This window comes from Stylophora pistillata, chromosome 1 (genome assembly GCF_964205215.1).
Source record: "Stylophora pistillata chromosome 1, jaStyPist1.2, whole genome shotgun sequence".
Lineage (NCBI taxonomy): Eukaryota > Metazoa > Cnidaria > Anthozoa > Scleractinia > Pocilloporidae > Stylophora > Stylophora pistillata.
Window position 1 is genome coordinate 9,433,016 of NC_142519.1, and position 21,769 is coordinate 9,454,784.

The window sequence follows — 21,769 nt, forward strand, 5'->3', positions numbered from 1 at the left end:
GAATAGAACATTTTTGCGGATAACTTTCAAGGTCTTACCAAGGCTTTTATGGGTCAATCTGCGTATGCAGATACCTGATACTTAATAATTCTCAGAAATTGGACACGTCACTTTCTTTAAACTTTGCTGATCAAAGTAGAGATTCTCAAGAGTAGTACAAAAATTCGAAGTGTGCTGATTCTCTTTTTTCCTTATTTATGCCTTTGATTTAAAAAATCACTTCCTCTCAAACTATTTCGCGGAAAGAAGTATGGAGAAATTATGGCTAAATCAGACGATAGAATGAATATAAAGGTAATGGGAAACATTTGCCAGAAACACAAAGGGTCCGTGAAGCGTACGAGCTTGAACACTGCTCCTTCCAGTTGTCTGTCGTTTAACCGCAAAATGGGGGTGTTTCCAGGATCTCACATATTGGCGGTGCTTCTGGTTGTATGGGAAATTTCCTTTATGGTTGAAGGTAAGAGGAACTACGTAAAAAATCATTAGACTCTCCCATAATTTTCTGGCGAGAAAAGTGATCGAAAGATTGGATCGAAAGTGAAGATTAAATTGGAAGCGTTAAAAATTAGATGGTATACCTTTGCATTTGCGAAGAGATTTTCACTAAATTCACTTTAAATTCTATTGTTTCATTTATTATTTAGGACAAAGTCTGGTCCAAGATGGAAAGATCAACTTCACTGCGTTGTATCCTGACTTGCTTTATTGCACGAACGTGCAGTTCCCTCGTGCATTCTCCAGCTCGAGAAATGTGCGGGTGATCACATCCATCAGCTATGAGTCCAATACTGGCAGCGTACACGACTCTGCTGTTGTGTGGACGTCAGACGTGGCACAGAGCAGTTTTCGCGTATGTGTGTTAGAGTCGGGACCTGGTACAAATGGATCAGCCGTCGTGAACTGGATTGCATTTCGGAGCGCTCCTTCTGGAATTTTGGATGGAACCGCCTCCTTGAGTGCATTTACCAGTGGAACAAAATGTGAAAGAGTTACCTTTGCTCAGGTACGTGTATGACCTATTCAGCTTTAAAGATGCATCGTCTCCGCGACCAAAAAAACAACAGCACAAACTGCTAATTAATAACTCTTCGTGTAGCATGTATTCAACTGCTTTACGCATTGTTTCTCTTTAACTAACTATACCAATGTCAACGTTCAAAAGAGTTTCTTAGAAAAGAGTGCTATTTCTTGGAACAAAAGAGGGATAGGCAGAAAATTTGTGGAAGGTAGATGTATTAAATTCCTGTCGAGACGATGGACGTAATCTGGTTTTAAAAATAGATGATGTGGTACCTGTAAACGTCTCAGCTCTAATTAGCGCTATAATGTAAATCCGTGTTATTTGATTTCATATTTTTTTTTCTCAGCACTCAAGGATTTGTGACAAGTTGTCGCTTACCTTAATAGATATTGCTGAAAGTTTGCTGACATTTCGTAAGGTCAAATCTAAACGTGATTTGTAACAGGTCCGAGTTCAAGAAAACTATTCCCTCTTTATCCTCTTTTCAGCGATTTGCGTCAATTCCAAAAGTGCTGGCTACAGTGCGTCACTCTGTCAGCAACAAGCCGCAGGAAGCTATGAATGTCTGGATTGAAGAACTGAAGGCCGATTACTTTAGAGTGTGCCTTAGGGAAGTTAAGACATTTGATGGAAATCATCAGAATTTAAAAGTGGCAAGTTTCACCAGAGTAGTTTTACTTCATAGAAACATATGTAGAAATATTTTTGTTTTGTTCTTTGAGTGGATTTTGCTGAATAAATGCTGAAGAAACAGGATTCAGGAATTTTTTAAGCGGATTATGAAATAAGTATGTCAGGGCCTTCAAAGAGTTCAAACTTCTGTCAACCCCGGATAAGAGCACTTTCCGCTTTTGAAGGGTTGTCTTCAACCGAATTGTTTAAAATTGACTTCCCTTTTGCTCCTAGGACTGGCTAGCATTTACGCACGGCGGTCTCCAACTCACGTTTCAAGGAAAATTGTTGTTTGAAAATGGCGGAGCTCCTCGGGAACAAGACAATTTTGCCTTTTGCAAGGTAACTCGAAGGCTCGATTTCCTGCAGAGTAACATAAGAACACCTGTCAAGTGACAGGGAGAAAGCAATTAAAGACAAGTAATATAAGCGTTTGATACTCGCTCTGTTCTTCGATTCTCAACACTATTGATGTTAACTTTTTCTTTACAGGTACACAATTTTACCAAAGAGTTTTATGCACCCCCTGTAGTCATAGTAACAGTCAATCATCTTTACGATAGCAAGAATGTATATTCCATCAAGCCAGAGAACAATGTTCTTAATACTTGGATTGAGGTAAAGCGTTACAACTCATCCCTCTATGAACATAACTTTTCTTTAGATCATTGAGACCATTTTTACCTCATCACAGAAGTCTTTGATGCTCAGAGTTTTAACTCCCACTGACCTTACCTGAAATGCAAACCTGATATATACCACTTTAAAATGGTAAAAAATCGCGATATATATATATACATACATACATATATACATATATAAAATCCCCTGATGAGTGGGCAACCACGAAATAGGTCTGTAGGGATGTATATGTAGTTGTTTTTTTTTCGCCTACCACACATTATAACCGCTCTACTATTTGTATCGAGCACTGTTTCACGGACACCAAGTTCAATCCCTCTACACCGCTCCAAGTTTTTGTTGAGCACTCTACGGCAACCCGCAACATGGAAAAATTCAACCTCAGTTACTCTACCAAGAATATTCCGTTACCATCGCGCAACAACTATTTACAACGTCTCATCGAAAAACCCAGCCAATTCTTGAACAGAATGCGCTGGAAGGCCCACTTCTTCCTAAATCCTAACACCTCACCTACATCCAAATAGAACTATCATCTGCCACCCAGACCTATTAACACTCAACAAGCGTAATGAACTCGTCTCTTCCTGCCGACGCAGAAACAAAGCCCTCCTACGCAACAGCTGACTTAACACTTTTCACACTGCATAAACCATGTTAATTAGCAATTAGTAAAGTATATAAACGATGGTATCGCATTATTCTGCCATTAAAATCCCCTGATGAGTGGGCAACCACGAAACAGGTCTGTAGGGATGTATATGTAGTTGTTTTTTTTTCGCCTACCACACATTATTTACATATATCTAACTGTCTGCAGTTAGATATAGCTCTTTGGCATACAAAGCAAAGCTCTGCTTTTATGTCCAAATTGAGCACTGTGGGGTGAGTCATTGCCGCTAACATTGCGCATAGCTCACTAGGCTTTCCTAGTTTGAGCACTCTGGCATGGCTTAGACGATACCACAAATGTGGGATCGTTCGGGGTAACCATATCGGCGCTCCCGCATCTTAGCATCATTTAACTTTTCAAGGTGACAGGGTAGGGAGAGCCTATAACCCCATATGAAACCCAACTAAGGATTTATTAAAGATACACGACCGAAGTCAACTTAGCGGATCACAAAGGAGGATTGTAATGGTCAAGAGGCCAACTCCGATGTAACTTTGTTGGTTTATTAGCTCGACGTTTCGACCGTCGCGGTCTTCCTCAGGAGCATACTAATTACCTGAGCAATATTCAAATTTAAAATTCGTGTCAACAGTAAACATGTCATGACGTAATAATATAAAAATAGAATAGATAACAGCGAAACGTGTCATGGTGTGTAAAATAGATAAACTAAAGTAGTTATAATTCATGTAGTAAACTTATTGATAGTAGGATTGAGTCTAAATATCCAATAATTTTCTCTTGCTTTTCTGATTTCTTGATTTTGACTTCTAACTTTTTCAATAACCGTAAGTTTAAGATGGTCGACTCAACAGTTCTTAAAATTTGTGACAGAGGGTATGTTTTTATGTCCACCCTTGATGTCGCTACGGTGTTGATTGCCACGGTGGTGAATTGGGTGACCTGTCTCGCCTATGTACTGATCGTTACATTTGCTGCATTCTATCAGGTATATCACATTGCTAGTCTTGCATGACGTGTGTTGTTGCAGTGTTATCGTTTCTCCTGTAGTGCTGCTTTTAACTGACCCTGTAAATTGCCCGTATGTTTTGCAGCAGTTGCATCTTATGTCAGCCCTACAGGGCCAGAATCCGGGACTAGTGGATTCAATGGTTTCTGCTTTTTGTGTTTATGAGAAAAATAAATTTTGAGATTTTTGTTAGTTTTGAATGATCGACCACAGATTGTACAGGTAGTGTCAGATGGAACTTGAACGTGTGGATTGCTTATATCGTGTGGGGATTCATCAGTGGAGGGGGTTGTGTCAGCGGCTATCGGCGATCGCAGTCTTTTGTGGGTAAGCATCTGTGTTAAATTACGCCCTTTTCGATAGGCAACGAGAGGTGTTTCTTTGAATATGGCCTGTGTGTTGGACGATGTCTAGAGTATTTGATGGTGCTCCTTGAGGATTTTGTGGATGTTTGGCAGTGCTGGGTTGTAAGTTATTACAAGTGGTACACGGTCAGTGGAGGAAATAGGTTTGCTTGTGAGCGCTTCCTGCCTTGATGTTCTCCTTGCTTTCATGATACATTCCTTAATCAACTTATTCTTGTAACCTCGCTTAAGTAGTATGTTGTGTAGCTCAAGTGCTCGTTTTTCAAAAAACTCGTTGTCGGAGCAGATGCGTCGTAGTCTCAATGCCAAGCTGTATGGGATGGATGTTTTAGTGTGTCGTGGATGACAGCTGGTCCAGTTTAGGTATTGGTGGGTATCAGTAGGTTTTGTGTATAAGTCTGTGCTAAGTTCGCCGTTGTTTTTGATGATGACTTGAACGTCTAGGAAAGGGATGCTTGTAGTTGATGTGGTTTGTTCAAACTTGATGTGTGGGTCAAAGGAGTTACATTTGTTAAAGAAGTTTTTGAGTTTTTCTTCGCCGTGTGCAAGACTAGCAATGTGATATACCTGATAGAATGCAGCAAATGTAACGATCAGTACGTAGGCGAGACAGGTCACCCAATTCACCACCGTGGCAATCAACACCGTAGCGACATCAAGGGTGGACATAAAAACATACCCTCTGTCAGACATTTTAAGAACTGTGGGGTCGACCATCTTAAACTTACGGTTATTGAAAAAGTTAGAAGTCAAAATCAAGAAATCAGAAAAGCAAGAGAGAATTATTGGATATTAAGACTCAATCCTACTATCAATAAGTTTACTACATGAATTATAACTACTTTAATTTATCTATTTTAGACACCGTGACACGTTTCGCTGTTATCTATTCTATTTTTATATTATTACGTCATGACATGTTTACTGTTGACACGAATTTATATTTGAATATTGCTCAGGTAATTAGTATGCTCCTGAGGAAGACCGAGACGGTCGAAACGTCGAGCTAATAAACCAACAAAGCTACATCGGAGTTGGCCTCTTGACCATTACATTTCTGCTCTTATTTACGTTATTTCAAGAGCCCACGATCGCTTCAGTGATCCTCCAGGTAGCGCGTTTGAGACTGATCAGCATTGTTTGTGGGACCCCTTACAAGCTTCTACTTATATATATATATATATATACATATATATAATGTGTGGTAGTCGGAAAAAAACAACTACAGATACATCTGTAGGGATGTATCTGTAGTTGTTTTTTTCAGACTACCACACATTATACCCGCTCTACTATTTGTATCGAGCACTGTTTCACGGACACCAAGCTTAATCCCTCTATATATAAATATATATATATATATATATATATATATATATATATATATATATATAATTCCTACTATATAACCTCGTTTTAAGCCAAGAACCACTTATTCTTCATTAACCCAACCAAACCTCTTTTCTTCAGTTTCTTACATCATTCAGAATCACAGATATTAAAGTACTTTCCACCGTCAGGATTCAACTAATCCAATTGCTGTTTCTTTACAACAGGGAATAACGATCTCATCGTTCCGTGTTTGTGTTAAAGACTTGGCAGGAATGGAAAGTCAACACGACCCTGCAACCGTTGATTACGCCGTTATTGGAGGTAGATAGATCAGTCAGTTACTTAACTTAACTTAACTTAACTTAAAGGTACTTACCATACACTTTGTCCTCCACTTATAAGACTTTTTTACTTGCATAGTTCCACTTAAACCCACTTTTTTCAATTATATTACAATGCGTAACTCGATTAACAGGACAATACTCAGTCAAATAAAGGACTAAGATAATATGAAACTAGTCTCTAGTTACAAAGAAATCAAACTTCAATTTCTTGCTTTTATAGACTCAAGAGTTCTTATGCCGTCTTAGATGAGCGTTGTGATGTTTTAATGTCAGTTCGTGCGGGTAATTTTCACAATATGCGAACGAAAAGAAAAGGCCAATTGACACATGGTCAAGTGTTTACAAGTGCAACACAGCTGTAGGATATCCATAACTGGGGGTTCAAATCTTGTTGATATTTGTATTTCGTAGATCTTGATCCTTGCATCAATGTTTCTTGTAATTATTTTGCCGTCTGCAAGGCATTTGGACCCAAAGACGCCAGGTGCATATGCGTGGATAACTGCCCATCTTACGACGAGCCTGTTTGTTCATCCAATGGAACTACTTACGACAACGAGTGTATCTTCCAAAGAGAAATGTGCCACTTAAAGGCAAATTTTACCCTTTATCATCCGGGTGATTGTACAGGTAACTTAAGTTAAAGACAGTATAGCGCGGGAGGCTTAAGATTTTATGTAATAAAGCAACCTATGGAAGGTCTCACCATTTAAATGTTTTACGTAATCTACAACTTCTGAAAACACCAGGTGGGAAACACTGCAGTAAAGAAAAAGTCTCCTCTTGAAAGTAGATTTTAATGAGACAAACTTAAAGGAAGATTAGAGCGCATACTATACAGTTAAAAAAATAAAACATTTTGACAACAGTTAAAACATTAGTGGTTTCAAAACCATTAACAATCATATGGGTTGTTAGATATCCGGATAAACAAAAGCAGAAACATTTCAAAACTTCTAGCCCTAAAAGGGAGTAATATTTGTTTTCCTTTCGACCCTTTTTTTGCCCTTAAATATATTGAAGATATTGAGCATTGTCGTGATTTATTACCTGTAGGATTCCCTTCACAGAAAGGTCGTCATCGTCTTCGTCACCACCCAAACTGGGCTGAGACAGTGTGTGAACAAGTTTCACTGGTTCCTTATGTCTTTTATCCTGACAAACCTGTTCACATACAAGTATCTGTTAATCACAACAACTTCTCGGATCCCTCCTATGTCCACGAGGCTGTTGTGGCCTGGGTCGAGGATATAAGGGAAGACAATTTTACGGTTTGTGTCACTCAGGCTGGGAGAAATGAGAAGAAAAATGGAAAAACATTCGCGGCAGTTGACTGGTTAGCATACCAAGGGGCCCCTGACGGGGGAGTGTCGGGTGAAATGGACATGCCGACGTGGTGGACTGGAACGAACTGCCGTACAGTTTCGCTACCTACGGTTAGTTGGCCACACCTTGCAACAATAACATTAAAGTTTTTTTTTTAATTTCTCGTTCACTCATTCATTTTTCATTCATTCATTCAGTTTCATTCATTCATTTTTCATTCATTCATTATCACAGTGTAGTGTTTGCGGCGACCAAAAATCTAAATTCTCAAGTTCAAGGGGGCGTCGCTCCAAAACGCGGTAAATGAGGTGTTTGGGGACTATCTTACAGATCGAAATGACAAACTAAAGTTGACTGTTTGCACATTCTTGAAAGGCAATTGACCACGATCTACAATCAACGATGAAAAATCACGATCAATCTCACAATCAATCAATTTATCGATCGTAAACTGAAACAACAATACAACGAAGTTTTATCAATCTATTGAAATGTCGCGGAATACATAATCAAAGAATCGCGTGTAAAAACTGAGCCCCAACGTTGATAACGAGATCAGCAATACAAATAAAACAGAACAAAAGTTTCGATACAAATTAAAAGAACTTTGGTGGCTGGTTAACAGCCCATTGTTCTTATCTAAATAATGGGCGTTCACTCGCATTTGGCACGAATTTGGCCTTTAAATCTTAAATCAACAGAAAATACCGTGCAATATCTGTTTGTATATTGTCGCCCAACACTGAAAAGACTAGACTAGAAAAAACAAAGTTACAAAGGTACTCACATATCGGTCCCGCTTGTGCCAGAGGTTGAGAAAACGAAAGGGCGAAAGTTTACCAAGACTAATCAAAACTTACGCAAAACTGATTAAAGGGACGCCAACATTGCCTTTTATATGCGCGTGGTGACGCTGAAAGGTCCAATTACAAAACCAATACAGAAAAACAGATAAACATTGTTACTATGTGCGTATCTAAGATCATCCTGAAAATAGTGAACTAATCAATAATCAATCAAAAAATGAGCCTTTTGACTTGTGTCCTTAACACACAGTGATAAAGCAGATATAAGTACGGAATCTGTCTTTGTATCAAAGAAAAGTGTACACCTGCCAATCTTCTGTCAAATTGATTTAACTTCCAAATTCATTGTATTCTCAGCTTCGTTCAGAAACATAACTTTGCAGGGATGAACTATGAAAGAAAAATTAAAGAATTATGTTGTAAAAATATCATATCAACGTACAGGCTGGACTGCATTCTCAAGACTTTTAAAGTGAGCATAAGTGTGGGTGTCAATTTTCTAAATTTCCCTGAAGAGATAAATTCTTATCAATCATGGTTCATAACTACCAAGATTCTAAGACAATTCTATACCTTACCACTGAAAGTAAATGCATCAATTTCCCAAGTTTCATGGTTAAAGTTTAGAATTTCCGAAAGACTGTCCACTAATATAACCAAGCAATTCTAAGTCTTAGAGCTTTTGGTGTCTCTCTTTTGAATCTGAGTTAATGCTTTTGCAGAAGAAATTCAAATCAATTCCTACTGTCCTTGTATCTGCTGAGCATGAAAGGCGGGGAGTGAAGCACGATGCGTCCACTGTCTGGGTGGAAGATTTGACGACAACCTCTTTCAAGATCTGTATCAGGGAATTACAGAATTTTGATGGAGCTCACCAAAGCATCCATGTAGTAAGCAATTTTAGACTTTTGACGAAATTGCATCATGTTTCATAGTTTTAGGAAATCCTTTCTTTCAGCTTTTTTTTTTAAGGTTTATTGAAAAGTTATTTAACCACGACGTCGAGCTCGTTTTCTTCCTTTCTCATATTTGTAGTTATTCATAAATGAAACATGAATTGGTTCATTTATTATCTGGTTTTGCCTTTGTTTTTGTAAAAGGACTGGATGGCATTTGAAGAGCTTCATGAACCCCTGTTTATGGAGCATGGCTCATTAGACTTTGAAAACGGGAAAAAACCATCCAAAGAGTTTAACTATGCTTTTTGCGAGGTATGTTTGGTTCACACGACTTGTATTAACACTTTTTCGATTTTACTCTCTCAAAAATTTCACGTACTTACACAGGATGCACACACGCACTCAATCAATTGTGAACTCACTTACTGAATCATTAACTTAATCACTCACTCACTCAAGCGTTCACTCAAACACTTAACCATTCAGTCACTCAGTCGGCACCAGTCACTTGATTGCTCACTCGGTCAAATACACGCACACTCAATCACCTACTCACTGCTGGTCACTTACCTACTCACTTATCTTTTAACGCCTTTTCATGATCTTTAACCCACGAGCTTTCACTAAGGCTTTTTTACCTTCCGAAGTTCATGAAAGCCATCTACCCGGCATACAAAATAAGTGCCGCAGGACAGAGTAACTCAATGAGTTTGCTCGTTTCAGTTTTTTTAGTTGCTCTCGTGCGATGATTCAACTCATCTTCTAAAGAGAAGGATCTTTTAGAAACATAAAGGTATTGTTAGGTGCATTCTTAACTACTTTGTGTTTTATATATTTTTGTTTTGTTTTGTTTTGTTTTAATTATCTTGATTAGGATGTTGTTTTTAAGAAGCCCTACAACGACTCCCCAGCCATTCTGGTATCTGCCAACCACTCAACAAATGGAGGAAACCTTAATCCAATGTATAACTCCGTATCAGCCTGGGCTGAGGCAAGTTATATCTGTTCTTTGCTTAAAATGACACACCCTTAGTATAATGTGGGTGCAAAAGGATATCAATTTTGAAGTTGACAGTTATCAACTGAACTCTATAAACAATCCGCTTTGTTTCTATATTACCGTTATGCTTTTTACGGCTATCTAACTGTGATCTTCTCAGCCGTTAGATTGCATTCCTCTTTGCCTTTGTAGTACATCAACAAGACTGGCTTCAGAGCATGTGTGAAGGAGTTATTTGTGAACCAACATGATCCTCTCTCAGTTTCATATGCAGTTATGCCAGGTTGGGTATATCACGTCTGATACACAGCAAGCTTTGATGATTGCATAAAACAAATCATTTGCCATTATGATCTGAGTTAAATTTTTCCTAAACGTAAATTGTTACTCGAAAGAAACGAAGGTGTAAACTGCTTTATGAATACCCCAGTAAATGAACGTTTGATGGCTTGTTTCAAATTGTCACCATCAATTTGTTGATTAAACGACTGCCATCGATAATATGACATCATGATGTAATAAACAAACTAACAATTACAGAATAATATTTATAACCACGATGAACAACACTCTTTCAAACGACAATATTTAGTATGCTATTTTTTAAGATATTCAAGTTCAAACGAACATTTGTTGTTTCTCTACCTAACGCAGATGCGTGTGAGCCAGGTTGGAGTTTCTACAATGGCTCCTGTTACTACACCAGTGATACTTGTAAGACATGGTCCAAAGCCAATAGAATCTGCAGAGGCATGGGTGCTAACTTGCCCGCTATCGAAAGTCAGGAAGAGAATGTCTACATTCAACACAGACACAATGGTGATAGGGCCTGGATCGGCTTGAATGACATTGCCACAGAGGGATTGTTCTCCTGGGTGGATGGGTGTCCAGATAAATTCCGGTACTGGGCGGAGAGTCAACCTAATGACTTTCGCGGGGAGGACTGCGTACACAGTCTTGGTCCTAGTCATGGATACATGTGGAATGACGTTGATTGCTCAACTTGTCACCAATATACATGTAAAAAAGGTTCGAAGATATTTTATTACGTGCATGTTTTGGCAGCACACTTCCCTAACCCTATAAATGAGATATGCAACAAGGATGGACGAGGAAATTAATTGACTCCCATTTTATCTTTCTGTTTGCCCCTTACGACTGTGATCTTAATTTAAAGGTGGCTCAAAATGGTGTTAACATTATAAACGACCAATTTTTTCAATGGATTGTGATTTGTTCCTTTGAAAATGGTGTTTAATATAGAATATTCAATCACCTCCTTACAATTTGCGAGTATTTTTTTGACGTTTGAGGTTATCATTGCGGCACTTAAAATTAGCATGAATGCTGTTTACTGTTTACTTTAGCTTCTCGTAATTCAAAATGAGTATAATGATCCCCCATGAATATTCTTTGTCGTTAATAAAAGCATTTGATATTGCCAGATTATGATGAATGCAGTAGCTCTCCATGTTTGAACGGTGGAACTTGTGTTAACAAGAAAAGAAATTTTACCTGCATCTGCCCTCGCACTCACAAAGGGAGAACTTGTGAAGGTAATGTAGATATATTCAGTAGAATTAATAAGAACAGAAGGAAAAAACAAATAACTTTCACCGTGCCTTGAATTACCGGATCAAGTTTATGGTATTTTGAACAGATCACATAATAAAAAGAAGAGATTGTTTGAAAGAAAAAAGAATGGAAGAGGAGCCCGAACAGCTAAGAATTAACTGTTAATCAAGTGAAAAAATAAATTTTTAGGAATTCTGTCGCATAGTTTGTCTTAGGAAAGATATCAAGGCTACAAAAAGGTTTTTAAACGATAAAGTTAATAACTCGAAAAATTTTAGCCCTCATGGAAAGGATGGTATTGGCAAAAGCAAATTGGGGATTGTCCTTAGGCCCATCTAGATTGTGGTAGTAAAAGTAGCACAGGCTCGTTTTTAAAAATGATGCTACTTTTTGTTAAAGTATGCTTTTTAAAAAGAAACACAAAACAAGTACAATTCAGTTATTTATTGTTGATAATTAAAGCATGATATCTACGTCATTTTGAGTTACATACTTGCTCTGATAAAATATGTATAATTAACTACTAGACTAAATTCCACACTAGGAACAGTGAATGTGTCAAAACTTAAGATGTTAGCATCACGATTCTCTTCAACGCTATTTTGTATAGCTTGTGTAAGCTAGTAATTTGAATATATCAACAAAGTTAAAATGGTAAATTGGCCACCGTTACGATTATAAAAGCTGACGGTTCGAGCGTTAGCCCTTCGTCGGAGCGAGTATAGGGGAATTGTGGGTTGTTTGTGCTTTTAAAGGCAGAAAGAGGAGCTACGTGATTGGTGGGAGAACGTGGCAACGAGAAAAACATGAATAAATTTGTGGAATGAAAAGCGTTCGTTGATACCTGTGGGATTTAGACTGCCGATTTGAAAGATGAGCTTTTGTTCAAAAGTTTTCCGGTTTTCCGTGCTACCCAAGTGTAAGGAAAGACCGCAGATTGCCATGTGTTGCTTAGAATGGTTAGGTAAATTAAAATGTCTAGCGACTGGTTTCGATGTGTCCTTGTCATTCCTCTCCACGTCGCGAAGATGTTCTCGGAATCGGTCACCTAGTCTTGTGCCTGTTTCGCCGATGTAAATCTTTTTGCAATAAGTGCAAGTTATGCAATGGATTACATTGGCGGAGGTGCACGTGAAGTGACAGTGATCTTAATGGATCGTTTAGGTCTTAAGGGATCGTTTGGGATATTTTCTCAGTGTTGTGAATGAAAGGACACGTTTTGCATCGTGCACGAGCGCATTTAAAAGTGCCTGGTTGGTCATTAGTCTGAAAAGAACTTCTGACCCAAAAATTGCCTATGTTTTTGTCGCGTTTGAATGAAAGTAGCGGAGGCTGCGAAAAGATAGTGCTTGTCTCTGGATTGTTTTGAAGTAATTTAAAGTTTTTAAGAATGATGGATTTAACTGAGTGGTTGTGAGGGTGAAACGTGAGAGTAAATGGAATGCGGTCGGAATCTTTCTTTTGTGACGTTTGTAGTGCTGAATGTCAATCAATAAGCTGGGCGTGGTGGTAACCCGCTTGAACGACAGAATCAGGGTAACCACGTTTATCGAAAAACTGGCAAATTGACTCTGATTTGTGGTGGAAATCAGAGTCATCACTACATAAACGACGAAGTCTTAGAAACTGAGAAAAAGGAATGGAATTCTTAACGTGAGATGGATGCGAAGACGAATACAACAAGTAATTATGCGAGTCTGTAGGTTTGTCATACACACTAGTGCATAAACCGTTGCCTTCAATTGAAACTTTGATGTCTAAAAAGGATAAAGAATTGTCAGAAATTTCCCAGGTATTTTTCAGAGCCGGGTGAAAAGAATTGACTGCGGTTATGAATTGAATCAGCTCCTCTCTGGTAGAGGAGGTGGCGCCGATACAGTCGTCGATGTAGCGACCGTAGGTTTGGAGCCGTTGTATTGGCTGAAAAATCGGTGTTCGACAAAACCAACAAAAATATTGGCATAGCTAGGTCCCATTTTGGTACCCATGGCTACACAATTGGTTTGTTTGAAAAAGTTGTCCCCGAATGAAAAACAATTGAGTGTGAGAACTAGTTGTTCTTTGATTATGCTGTTCTTGATTGTGTTAAAAAATGTAAAAGTCGCCTTAAATTGATCTACGTGTTCTCATTCTTGTATAATATTCTCTTGTTTTAAAGAGTTCGACGAATGTTCCAGTAGTCCCTGCCTAAACGGTGGAACCTGTACTGATAGGATTATCAATTACACGTGTTCCTGTCCTTCTCCTTTTTTTGGTCGTCAATGTCAAGGTATGCGTGAGATTTATTGACCTATGTATTGGTGCTTATTTTCTAAACTTACGAAGAAGTACAGAACGAAGGATGTGGACTAAAAATGCTGAAGGAAAAGGTGCTTATTCTTAAAATGTCCCCAATATTTTTCTTTTGTTAAAAGACTGACCTTCTCTTGTAACGCTGCAGACTCCTTTCTTTTCTCTCCTCGTCAAAATCTCTTCCAAGTAAACGATGAATAAGCAGTTTTACCCAGTGAAATTCAGGCAGGAATGATAAGGTTTAATAAAATCTTCAAATAACCAGACCCTGACTAACCTTAACCAGCATTGGTGGGTATCATGAAAAACAGAAGCAAATCACCTTTTGCATAATTCATATAATTTTATAAATCCCAGTAGAAGAACCATCGATTCATTGTCCCCAATAAGTTTATATCCACAGAAAAATTTACAAATAATAAGATTTTCCAGGAACAATAAGAACTAATTTTTGAAACAAAATAATGAAGGACAAACTCTACAACCTATTTTTTTCAGAAACGGATGAATGTAAATCCAATCCATGTCTCAATGGTGGAACATGTGTGGATGGAGTTTACAACTTTACTTGTGTTTGTCCAAGCTTGTACGATGGAAGGCGATGTGAAGGTACATCACTCCATTCAAATTATCACAGTTGTATGACATGATATTTAAATAGCGTTAATTTTGATGACTGTATAAACCATCTAAAGGGGAATGAAAGGCGAATTTGTAATCGGCTTCTCAGGGTCAATGCAACAGTAGCTTTGCTTCAAAGAAATTACATCGATAATTTTTCCAATATTCAGCGGAATGCTAGCACAAATTCAATAACTGCAAATGAGGTTATCACAAATTACGAATGTTTTATCATAGTTGGTGCCTCTAAACTATTTGTCAATTTTCAAGCACGAAAGTTTGCTACAGTGATGCTCCATATTAACCTTTATCTTGCCATTTCTCTTCAAAGCTGTTGCCAGAACATCGTGCAAAAATCTCTTGGCAGCTGGTTACGCCTCAAGTGGATCATACTCTTTGAAAGTCAATAGAAATTCTTTTCAGGTAGAGTGATAGCAATATCAGTTCTGTGGGTTGGTGTTTAAAAAATTATTTTCTTCGTTCCACGCCACAAATTCACCTTTAAACATATAGCAAACTTTCCCCTCACCTCTTTGTTTGATATACTCTGACTGGGCGCAAGGTCTAAATGCATGTGAATTTCAGTGAACTCTAAATTGTCTTTCTGTCTTCGTCATTTTTTTTTTACGATATTTCTTCTCTCAACTATCATTCGTTACCAGATTACGTTCCTGACGAGCCTGTATCGAGAAAGAGTGTGACATCTTTCACTCACGAGTTTGTTTTATCTCTCGCTTTATACGTAAAAACTTTGTTCATACATGGTAAAGTTGAACTCAATGGTAAATGTCATCTTCCACTTGAGTCTTTTCAATACGACTCTACTTGAACAAAGATCTTGTTCTCTTTGTTGGTTGAATTTTCCATGTTCTCTCGGGAAAACCCGTTTTCGGTTGATTTGGTTAATTACCTTTTTCAACAGGTATCAAAATAGACAGAATTGGTTAAATTAGCATGGGTAGCAACCGCCGAAGAGGAGTGCAGGACTTACTTGTTCTTTGCAAATAAAAATAAAATGGTCACTAGTGCTGTTTCAGTACGCTAGATATGAAAGACGTTGAAGGGTTTAGAGGCGTGCAATTGAGCGAAAAAGCAGTAGAAATCTATTTAAAAGAAGGGAGCGCCACGTCCTATTCCCTAAGCTAAGGCTTAGCTTCTTAACGCAACTGAGTCTGCTAACATCTCTTCCCAAGAGTTAAAGCGTTTCAACCGAAAGAGGTTCTGTCACTCTAAGAAACTCAAAATCTACAGAATCTTTCTACTATAAAGTCGTGGGCAATTTCGAGTGATGGAAATACGCCAATCTTGTCCATCCGGGTTTAATCAGGATACAGGAATCAATTGAGTATTTTCTTCTGCGGAGCTACCTATGTTATCACTTTTACTAACCTACATTCAATTTGTAACATACATCGCAGTTAATCGTATCACAAATTATGTAAAAGGTTTTTCCCTTTTCTGCGTCTCTGAAGAATATTTACATATAGAAACAAAAAAGATAAAGAGAACCTCACCCGTATTTATTTTGATGAATAATCAGCTCACTGATTTTGAGGTAATAAGATGTGCACTGATTTTCATAAAAGAGAATTGTTTGTTTCGGTATATAACAAAAACGTTTGACTACATAACAGACCCCAAAATCAAAGAGAATAAAGTGAAATTAAATCGCGAAGCTTTTGGAAAATTTTAAATCCAGTTTTATGCCACAATAAAGAAGAGTGTTAATATAAGTATTTCAAAATCTGACATTTTCGATCAAATCCAGCTCCCAAAGTCACTTAGTCTTGCTAAGAAGTAAAGGTAGAAGCCAGCTACCACACGAAAAGCACTCTATAAGGCCTACTCTGGGGCCTTAAGTCGCCGTAACTTTGGGCGACTTTGGGTGATTTAAGGCGACTTAAGCAAAATTGGCATAGAAAACATTGCGACTTAAAGCGATTTGAGGCGATTCAAGGCGACTTAAGGCGACTTAAAGCGATTTTATTTGACTGAAGCGATAAAATCAAAGTTAGCGACAGTCTCTCCATGAACCTTAAAAAATATTTACAGCATCCCTTGCAATAAACACAATATGATTAGAGCGGGGTGAATAGGGTCAACTGGGAAGGGTGGAACGTTTGTAACATTGCGTAACCAATAACGACTTAAGGCAACTTAAGGCGACTTTAGGCGACTTAAGACAACTTAGGGTCCCAGAGTAGGCCTTCTCTATTTGTTTAGAATAAACTGTTGGTCACATCTAGTAAATTATCAATTTTCTATTTTGCATTCCTTGTAATTAATTAAAAGTAGCTTGGCATGAATAATAGCCTCCACCCTAATGGAAAATGCTAAGCACATTTTACGTTAAAGGGAATTTCTTTAGTTCCGTCAAAACTCGAATGTACCAGCAAGTTTCACTCTATTGATCTTTATTAACTTCAGATTACAGGGGTGACTAGCTCAGGAATGATTATTAATTGCTGTTTCAGTGCTTTTAAAGTTGCCACTAGCCGTAACTAAATAGATCTTATATAACAAATTAATAATGTGAATTCCTAAGAGAAGACACCTTTTTACCTACATCCTGAAGTTATATCCACCCACTTTTATGCAGGTCTATTGCGATATGACAGGAAGCTCTGGTGGGTGGACACTCATTGCTCGGTTTTCAAACGCAGATGGGAAGAATTGGATGAGAGATGACGCATACTGGTGGTACGACATCCTGTCCTCACGGGGGTCCCCCATAAGCACGTCCACTAACTCTGACATGATATCAGAAGCATTCTGGGAAGTGAAAGGAAGCGAGATTAAAATCACTCGCAGTGACGATAGTTCACACTCTGCTCTTCTTCGTACATACACAAACTGCTTTGGTGGAAAAACATTTAGAGGATACATGTCCTCATATGGAAAGTTTAGTTACCGTAATGTTTGGTCCAATAATCGGTGTCTTGGCAGCTGCCCAGTGCATTATGGTGGATCGTACCAGTCCACTATTGGTTTTAGTCAAGCACTCTGCAATGGCAATATTCAAGGAAGCCACCGCATTGGATTCTGGTGTCAGTGGGATGGTGGTGATGGTTCAGTTCTTATGTTTGGAGGAGGAGGGAGTGGATGCGGCAGAGCGGATCATGGTATCGGGATCACTGAGAACGACTACGGAGGATTTGAAGAATGGTCTCATAGTGGGGAGATTGATTTTGGAGATGAAGCCAACAACCACAACTCGCCTACTACTTCTTATGCCTTCAATTTATGGATTCGTTAGAAGGAAAAGAATTCATTGCTGATCTTAATCCACGTGTGATGACATCACTTGAACAAAAAAAAAAAATCCTGTTTTCCGAAGGCCTTTTTTAACTAGTTGAGCGAAAAGGAACCTAGCCTGGCTCTTTCCCTTTCTGTTTATTTAACAATTATTCCATGAGCGCGCGTTCATCATGAGATGGTAAACAGCCAGAAAGACGCTTAACGCCGAGTTGGTTTTAACTAATTTCGTATCCAACAAGTACGAATAGAATAATTGTTCTTTTTTTTTTCAATTTTCCACACAATAGGCTAACAGATGTCAGTGCCCTAGAGTTGCGTATTATACGTGATTAAATGTAGACGTTTTCATTAGGACGAATGTACGATAGAAAGTTAGATCGATTAACTATGCAACAATTAAGAGGCTTGGAACCCGGGCGACAAAGCAACGTCAGTCGCCTGCTTTTGTTTGTTATTTGCGTCAAAATTATACTTCTTCTAATCCAGGACTAAATTGCAAACTCTTGCAATTGACTACGAAACAGAAAAAAGGTATACCAGATTTTACCCAGTCAGAGCTATTTTTTTTATGTCATTAATTTAAGCAGGAACTTTCATGTTACTCTAACTTATAATTTTCGCAGCTTAGTTATATTTTGATCATCTCGTTTTGTTTTCATGCAAGTTTCTTCTTTGTTGTATGGCACACAGTGTCTTTATGTAGAACATCCGTCTCAAAGGAGGTAACCGAAAGGCCAAATTGCTACCCAAAAAGCCTTTAATAAAGTTTTATAGTTTCAGAAGCATCCAAAAAATTCTAACGAAGCACAACACTTGTTATTCACATCGAGCAATCCTTCATTTACTCATACAGTGGGCAAAGCGCGCGACAGAAAATATCATACAATTAACTAAGTATATGAGCGTAGTCAAGTTTTTCTGGCACTTAAGGACAGTGTGATAGGTCTTCGCAGATAAATCTTGGAAAATGATCAGACAGTTAAGAAATCCTTTGCATTACTAATTATAAGCTGAATCGCAATTTTCCCCTCGAGGTTGACGCTTGAATAAAAAATTATCTGATAATGAACACATGATTTAAAACAAGAGCTGATAGGTAAGGAAAATTAATTCTCAAGAAATTAATCGTTGCCCTATCTATCGCCAATAACTCTTCAATTAGAGTTGAAAAGTAAACGTGTTTGAGTTAAAAGTGCCGGTTTCTCGTTGAAGATTCTTTTAAGTATCGAAGAATTTTTATATCATAATTTTTGCATGGTAATTTTAAATTGGGGTGACTGTCTTATTATCTATTGCAACAGTTCAAAGCCATTTAAAAATTTAGTTTCCATGAGTAATATGCTTTTCTACAACAAAAAACTTGTCTTTCGTGGTTAAAAAAGTCAAAATTCCCGTAGGAAATTTATAACTATTTTCATATAGTCGCGAACCCTCTACTAACTCTACTTATTAAGAGTCTTTATTAATTCATTCATTCATGTTGTCACAGCATACGTGTGACTTTACAAACAATTAATTCAAGTACAATTATATAAAATTAAAAAGACACATATTAATAAAGGATCTCTTTTAAAGCGTTCTGTTTTAACAGCAGGTAAAATAAAATCATGTCCTCTGTTTCGCAAAAGTCTCTGTTTCTTTGGAGGTAATAGTTCATAAAAGGGGGTGGGAAGGAGTATCTGTGATAATTTTCCATAGCTTACTGTCTCGGTTTCTTATAACTTCCGCTATTAAATACAGGTTTTTGGTGTAACCAAACCTAAACGCTCGCTTAAAAAAACCTGTCAATGCGATCAAGGTATTTACTTTGATATGCCGCTCCCCAAATCTCAATTCCATATAAAAACAGGGACATCATTAAGAGTTCGAACAATTTAGTCAGTTGCTCTTTAGGATATCCAAAATATTTACAAACGCGTAGAATATATAAACGAGTACTAGCTTTGCGTAGCAAATTGTCGACATGAAGGTCCCAGTTCGATGGATTTTCCTGGAAATTTATGCCAAGCAATTTCAGCCAGCTTTTCCGTTCAATTCCCTGTACCAGAGGTGGCAGTGGTTTGGAAATTCCACCATGCACCACTATCTCCCAGGTCTTCGTGAGGTTTAGTTTCATACGGTTTCTTACCGCCCAGTGTTGAATGCTGTCAACCTCAATAAGAGAGGGATCTTGATGTGCGGAAACAGGTACACTTAGTGTAAGATCGTCAGCATATTTGAGCAATAAATTGCGCTCCGGGTAAACTGGTCTAATATCGTTCACCATAATGGAGAATAATATAGGCCCGAGGACCGTATATTGCGGTACCCCTCTATTAATGCTAACAAATTCGGTGACAAAGCCATCCACGACTACTCTTTGTTTCCTATTGTTAAGAAAACTAACGATCCAATTGAAAACATAAGGATTGATATTAAGTGACATTAACTTATTGCAAACGATAGCATGTGAAATATTTTTGCTCGCGCGCAAATACATCACGAGACTGAATCTTCTCCAGCTAAAAGAAGTGGGGGATGTCCGAGGTTGTGATCCTTCAAATATTTTTGCGCGCGCGCGATTGGTTTGAATTATCACTTGACCGAATATTCCCCAGCTGAAACCTCGCTGGTCACGATTTTCCTTCAGCTTCGTTTTCGGAAGACTGCTCCCTCATCGGAACAGATAACGTTCGCGGAAAAATATCCTCGCTACTTTCGCGCCAAACAGAGGTTATTGTTTATTAATATTCCAACAAATACTTTTTACTCATGCGCGATTGGTCAAAACGCTTAACGTAACCGAGTATCCCCCAGTTAAAACTAAGGGATATCCGAGGATGTAGTTATGTGATTATTATCTTTTATAATTCTGACGTGATAACGAATAAAATAAGTTAGCTTGTGGCCCGTAGGTTGATAAAATATTTGAAAGATATTAAACGTAAGAGCCTCCGTATTTTCCCTTTACGGTGAGCGGACACTTTTTACGGACACTTTTTTCGGCACTTTTTACGGACACTTTTTTCGCTCCTCGAGGGTGTCCGCTTAAGAGAGCTTCGACTGCATACGAGTAGAGCACAGATCAAAGAGGTTTCACAATACGAATTTACCCATGCCGAAAACCATTGCTGCGGCCGATCGATCGCTCGATAGATCCACTCTTTTTCTGCCTCATTTAAGAACTCTAGTCCAAGGGTCGCAAAATTGTCTTCGTTTTGGGACTGGTGCGCCGAGTCTCTGTTTGTATCCATTATCATATAAGGGGCAAAATTACTGAATTGTGATTGGTCAAAACAGAGGGCATTTTTTCTTAATTTTTGTAATTGCCCCGGGAAAAATTACTTGAAAATGATTGGCGGAAAATCGCTTAGAAACGGCTGCCAAGGTAAAGAAATTTCTTTTGTAATGATTACAAAAGCTGACGTTTCGAGCGTTAGCCCTTCGTCGGAGCGAATAGAGAAATTGTGAGTTTTGTGTGCTTTTAAAGGCAGAAAATGGAGCTACGTTATTGGTGGGAGCATGGCAACGAGAAAAACATGAATAAATTAGTGGAATGAAAAGCGTTCGTTGATTCCTGTGGGATTTAGACTACCGGTTTGAAAGATGAGCTTTTGTTCAAGATTTTTACGGATTTCCGTGTCACGTAAGTGCAAGGAAAGACCGCAGATTGAAACAGAAAGAAATTTCTGTTTGTTTTGTAACAATAGCGTCCCATTTTGCGCGAGATCAGTTAGAAAACATTTTGCCCCCTATATTATAAACAAGTAATCACATGGTTCCTAGTAAAATTAAGGATTAACATCACTTGTGTTTTCGGAAGTTGCAGAAATTGCCCTCGTCGCTGCGCGACTCGGGCAATTTTAGCAACTTCCGAAAACACGCGTGATATTAATCCTTAATTTTACTCGGCCCCATGCGATTACCTATACTTATTGTCGCCAAATATTTAAGAATTTAACAGAGCGACAACGAGGATCTGTGCGACGAA

At 38.2% G+C, this 21,769-nt stretch overlaps 1 protein-coding gene and 1 pseudogene across 2 annotated transcripts; one reads left to right on the plus strand and one right to left on the minus strand.

The window, feature by feature from the left end:
* The first annotated feature begins 237 nt into the window (after positions 1 to 237).
* LOC111346613 (uncharacterized) lies at positions 238 to 18,581 on the plus strand. 2 transcript variants are annotated; one of them, XM_088734810.1, is made up of 18 exons: positions 239 to 460; positions 648 to 1,006; positions 1,513 to 1,677; positions 1,931 to 2,038; positions 2,189 to 2,314; positions 5,903 to 5,999; positions 6,434 to 6,652; positions 7,079 to 7,458; positions 8,877 to 9,044; positions 9,255 to 9,365; positions 9,928 to 10,044; positions 10,246 to 10,336; positions 10,708 to 11,082; positions 11,499 to 11,609; positions 13,787 to 13,897; positions 14,419 to 14,529; positions 14,873 to 14,964; positions 17,141 to 18,581. In XM_088734810.1, the coding sequence occupies exons 1-18, from the start codon at positions 262 to 264 to the stop codon at positions 17,795 to 17,797; spliced, it is 3,597 nt and encodes a 1,198-aa protein (XP_088590936.1). In that variant the 5' UTR covers positions 239 to 261; the 3' UTR covers positions 17,798 to 18,581. The 2 variants fall into 2 exon arrangements, with proteins under 2 accessions (XP_088590941.1, XP_088590936.1); XM_088734815.1 differs by lacking the exon at positions 6,434 to 6,652 and having other exon boundaries at positions 238 to 460.
* Positions 18,582 to 19,326: 745 nt separating this feature from the next.
* Positions 19,327 to 20,065, minus strand: LOC148741155 (uncharacterized; annotated as a pseudogene).
* Between the last annotated feature and the right edge of the window lie 1,704 nt (positions 20,066 to 21,769).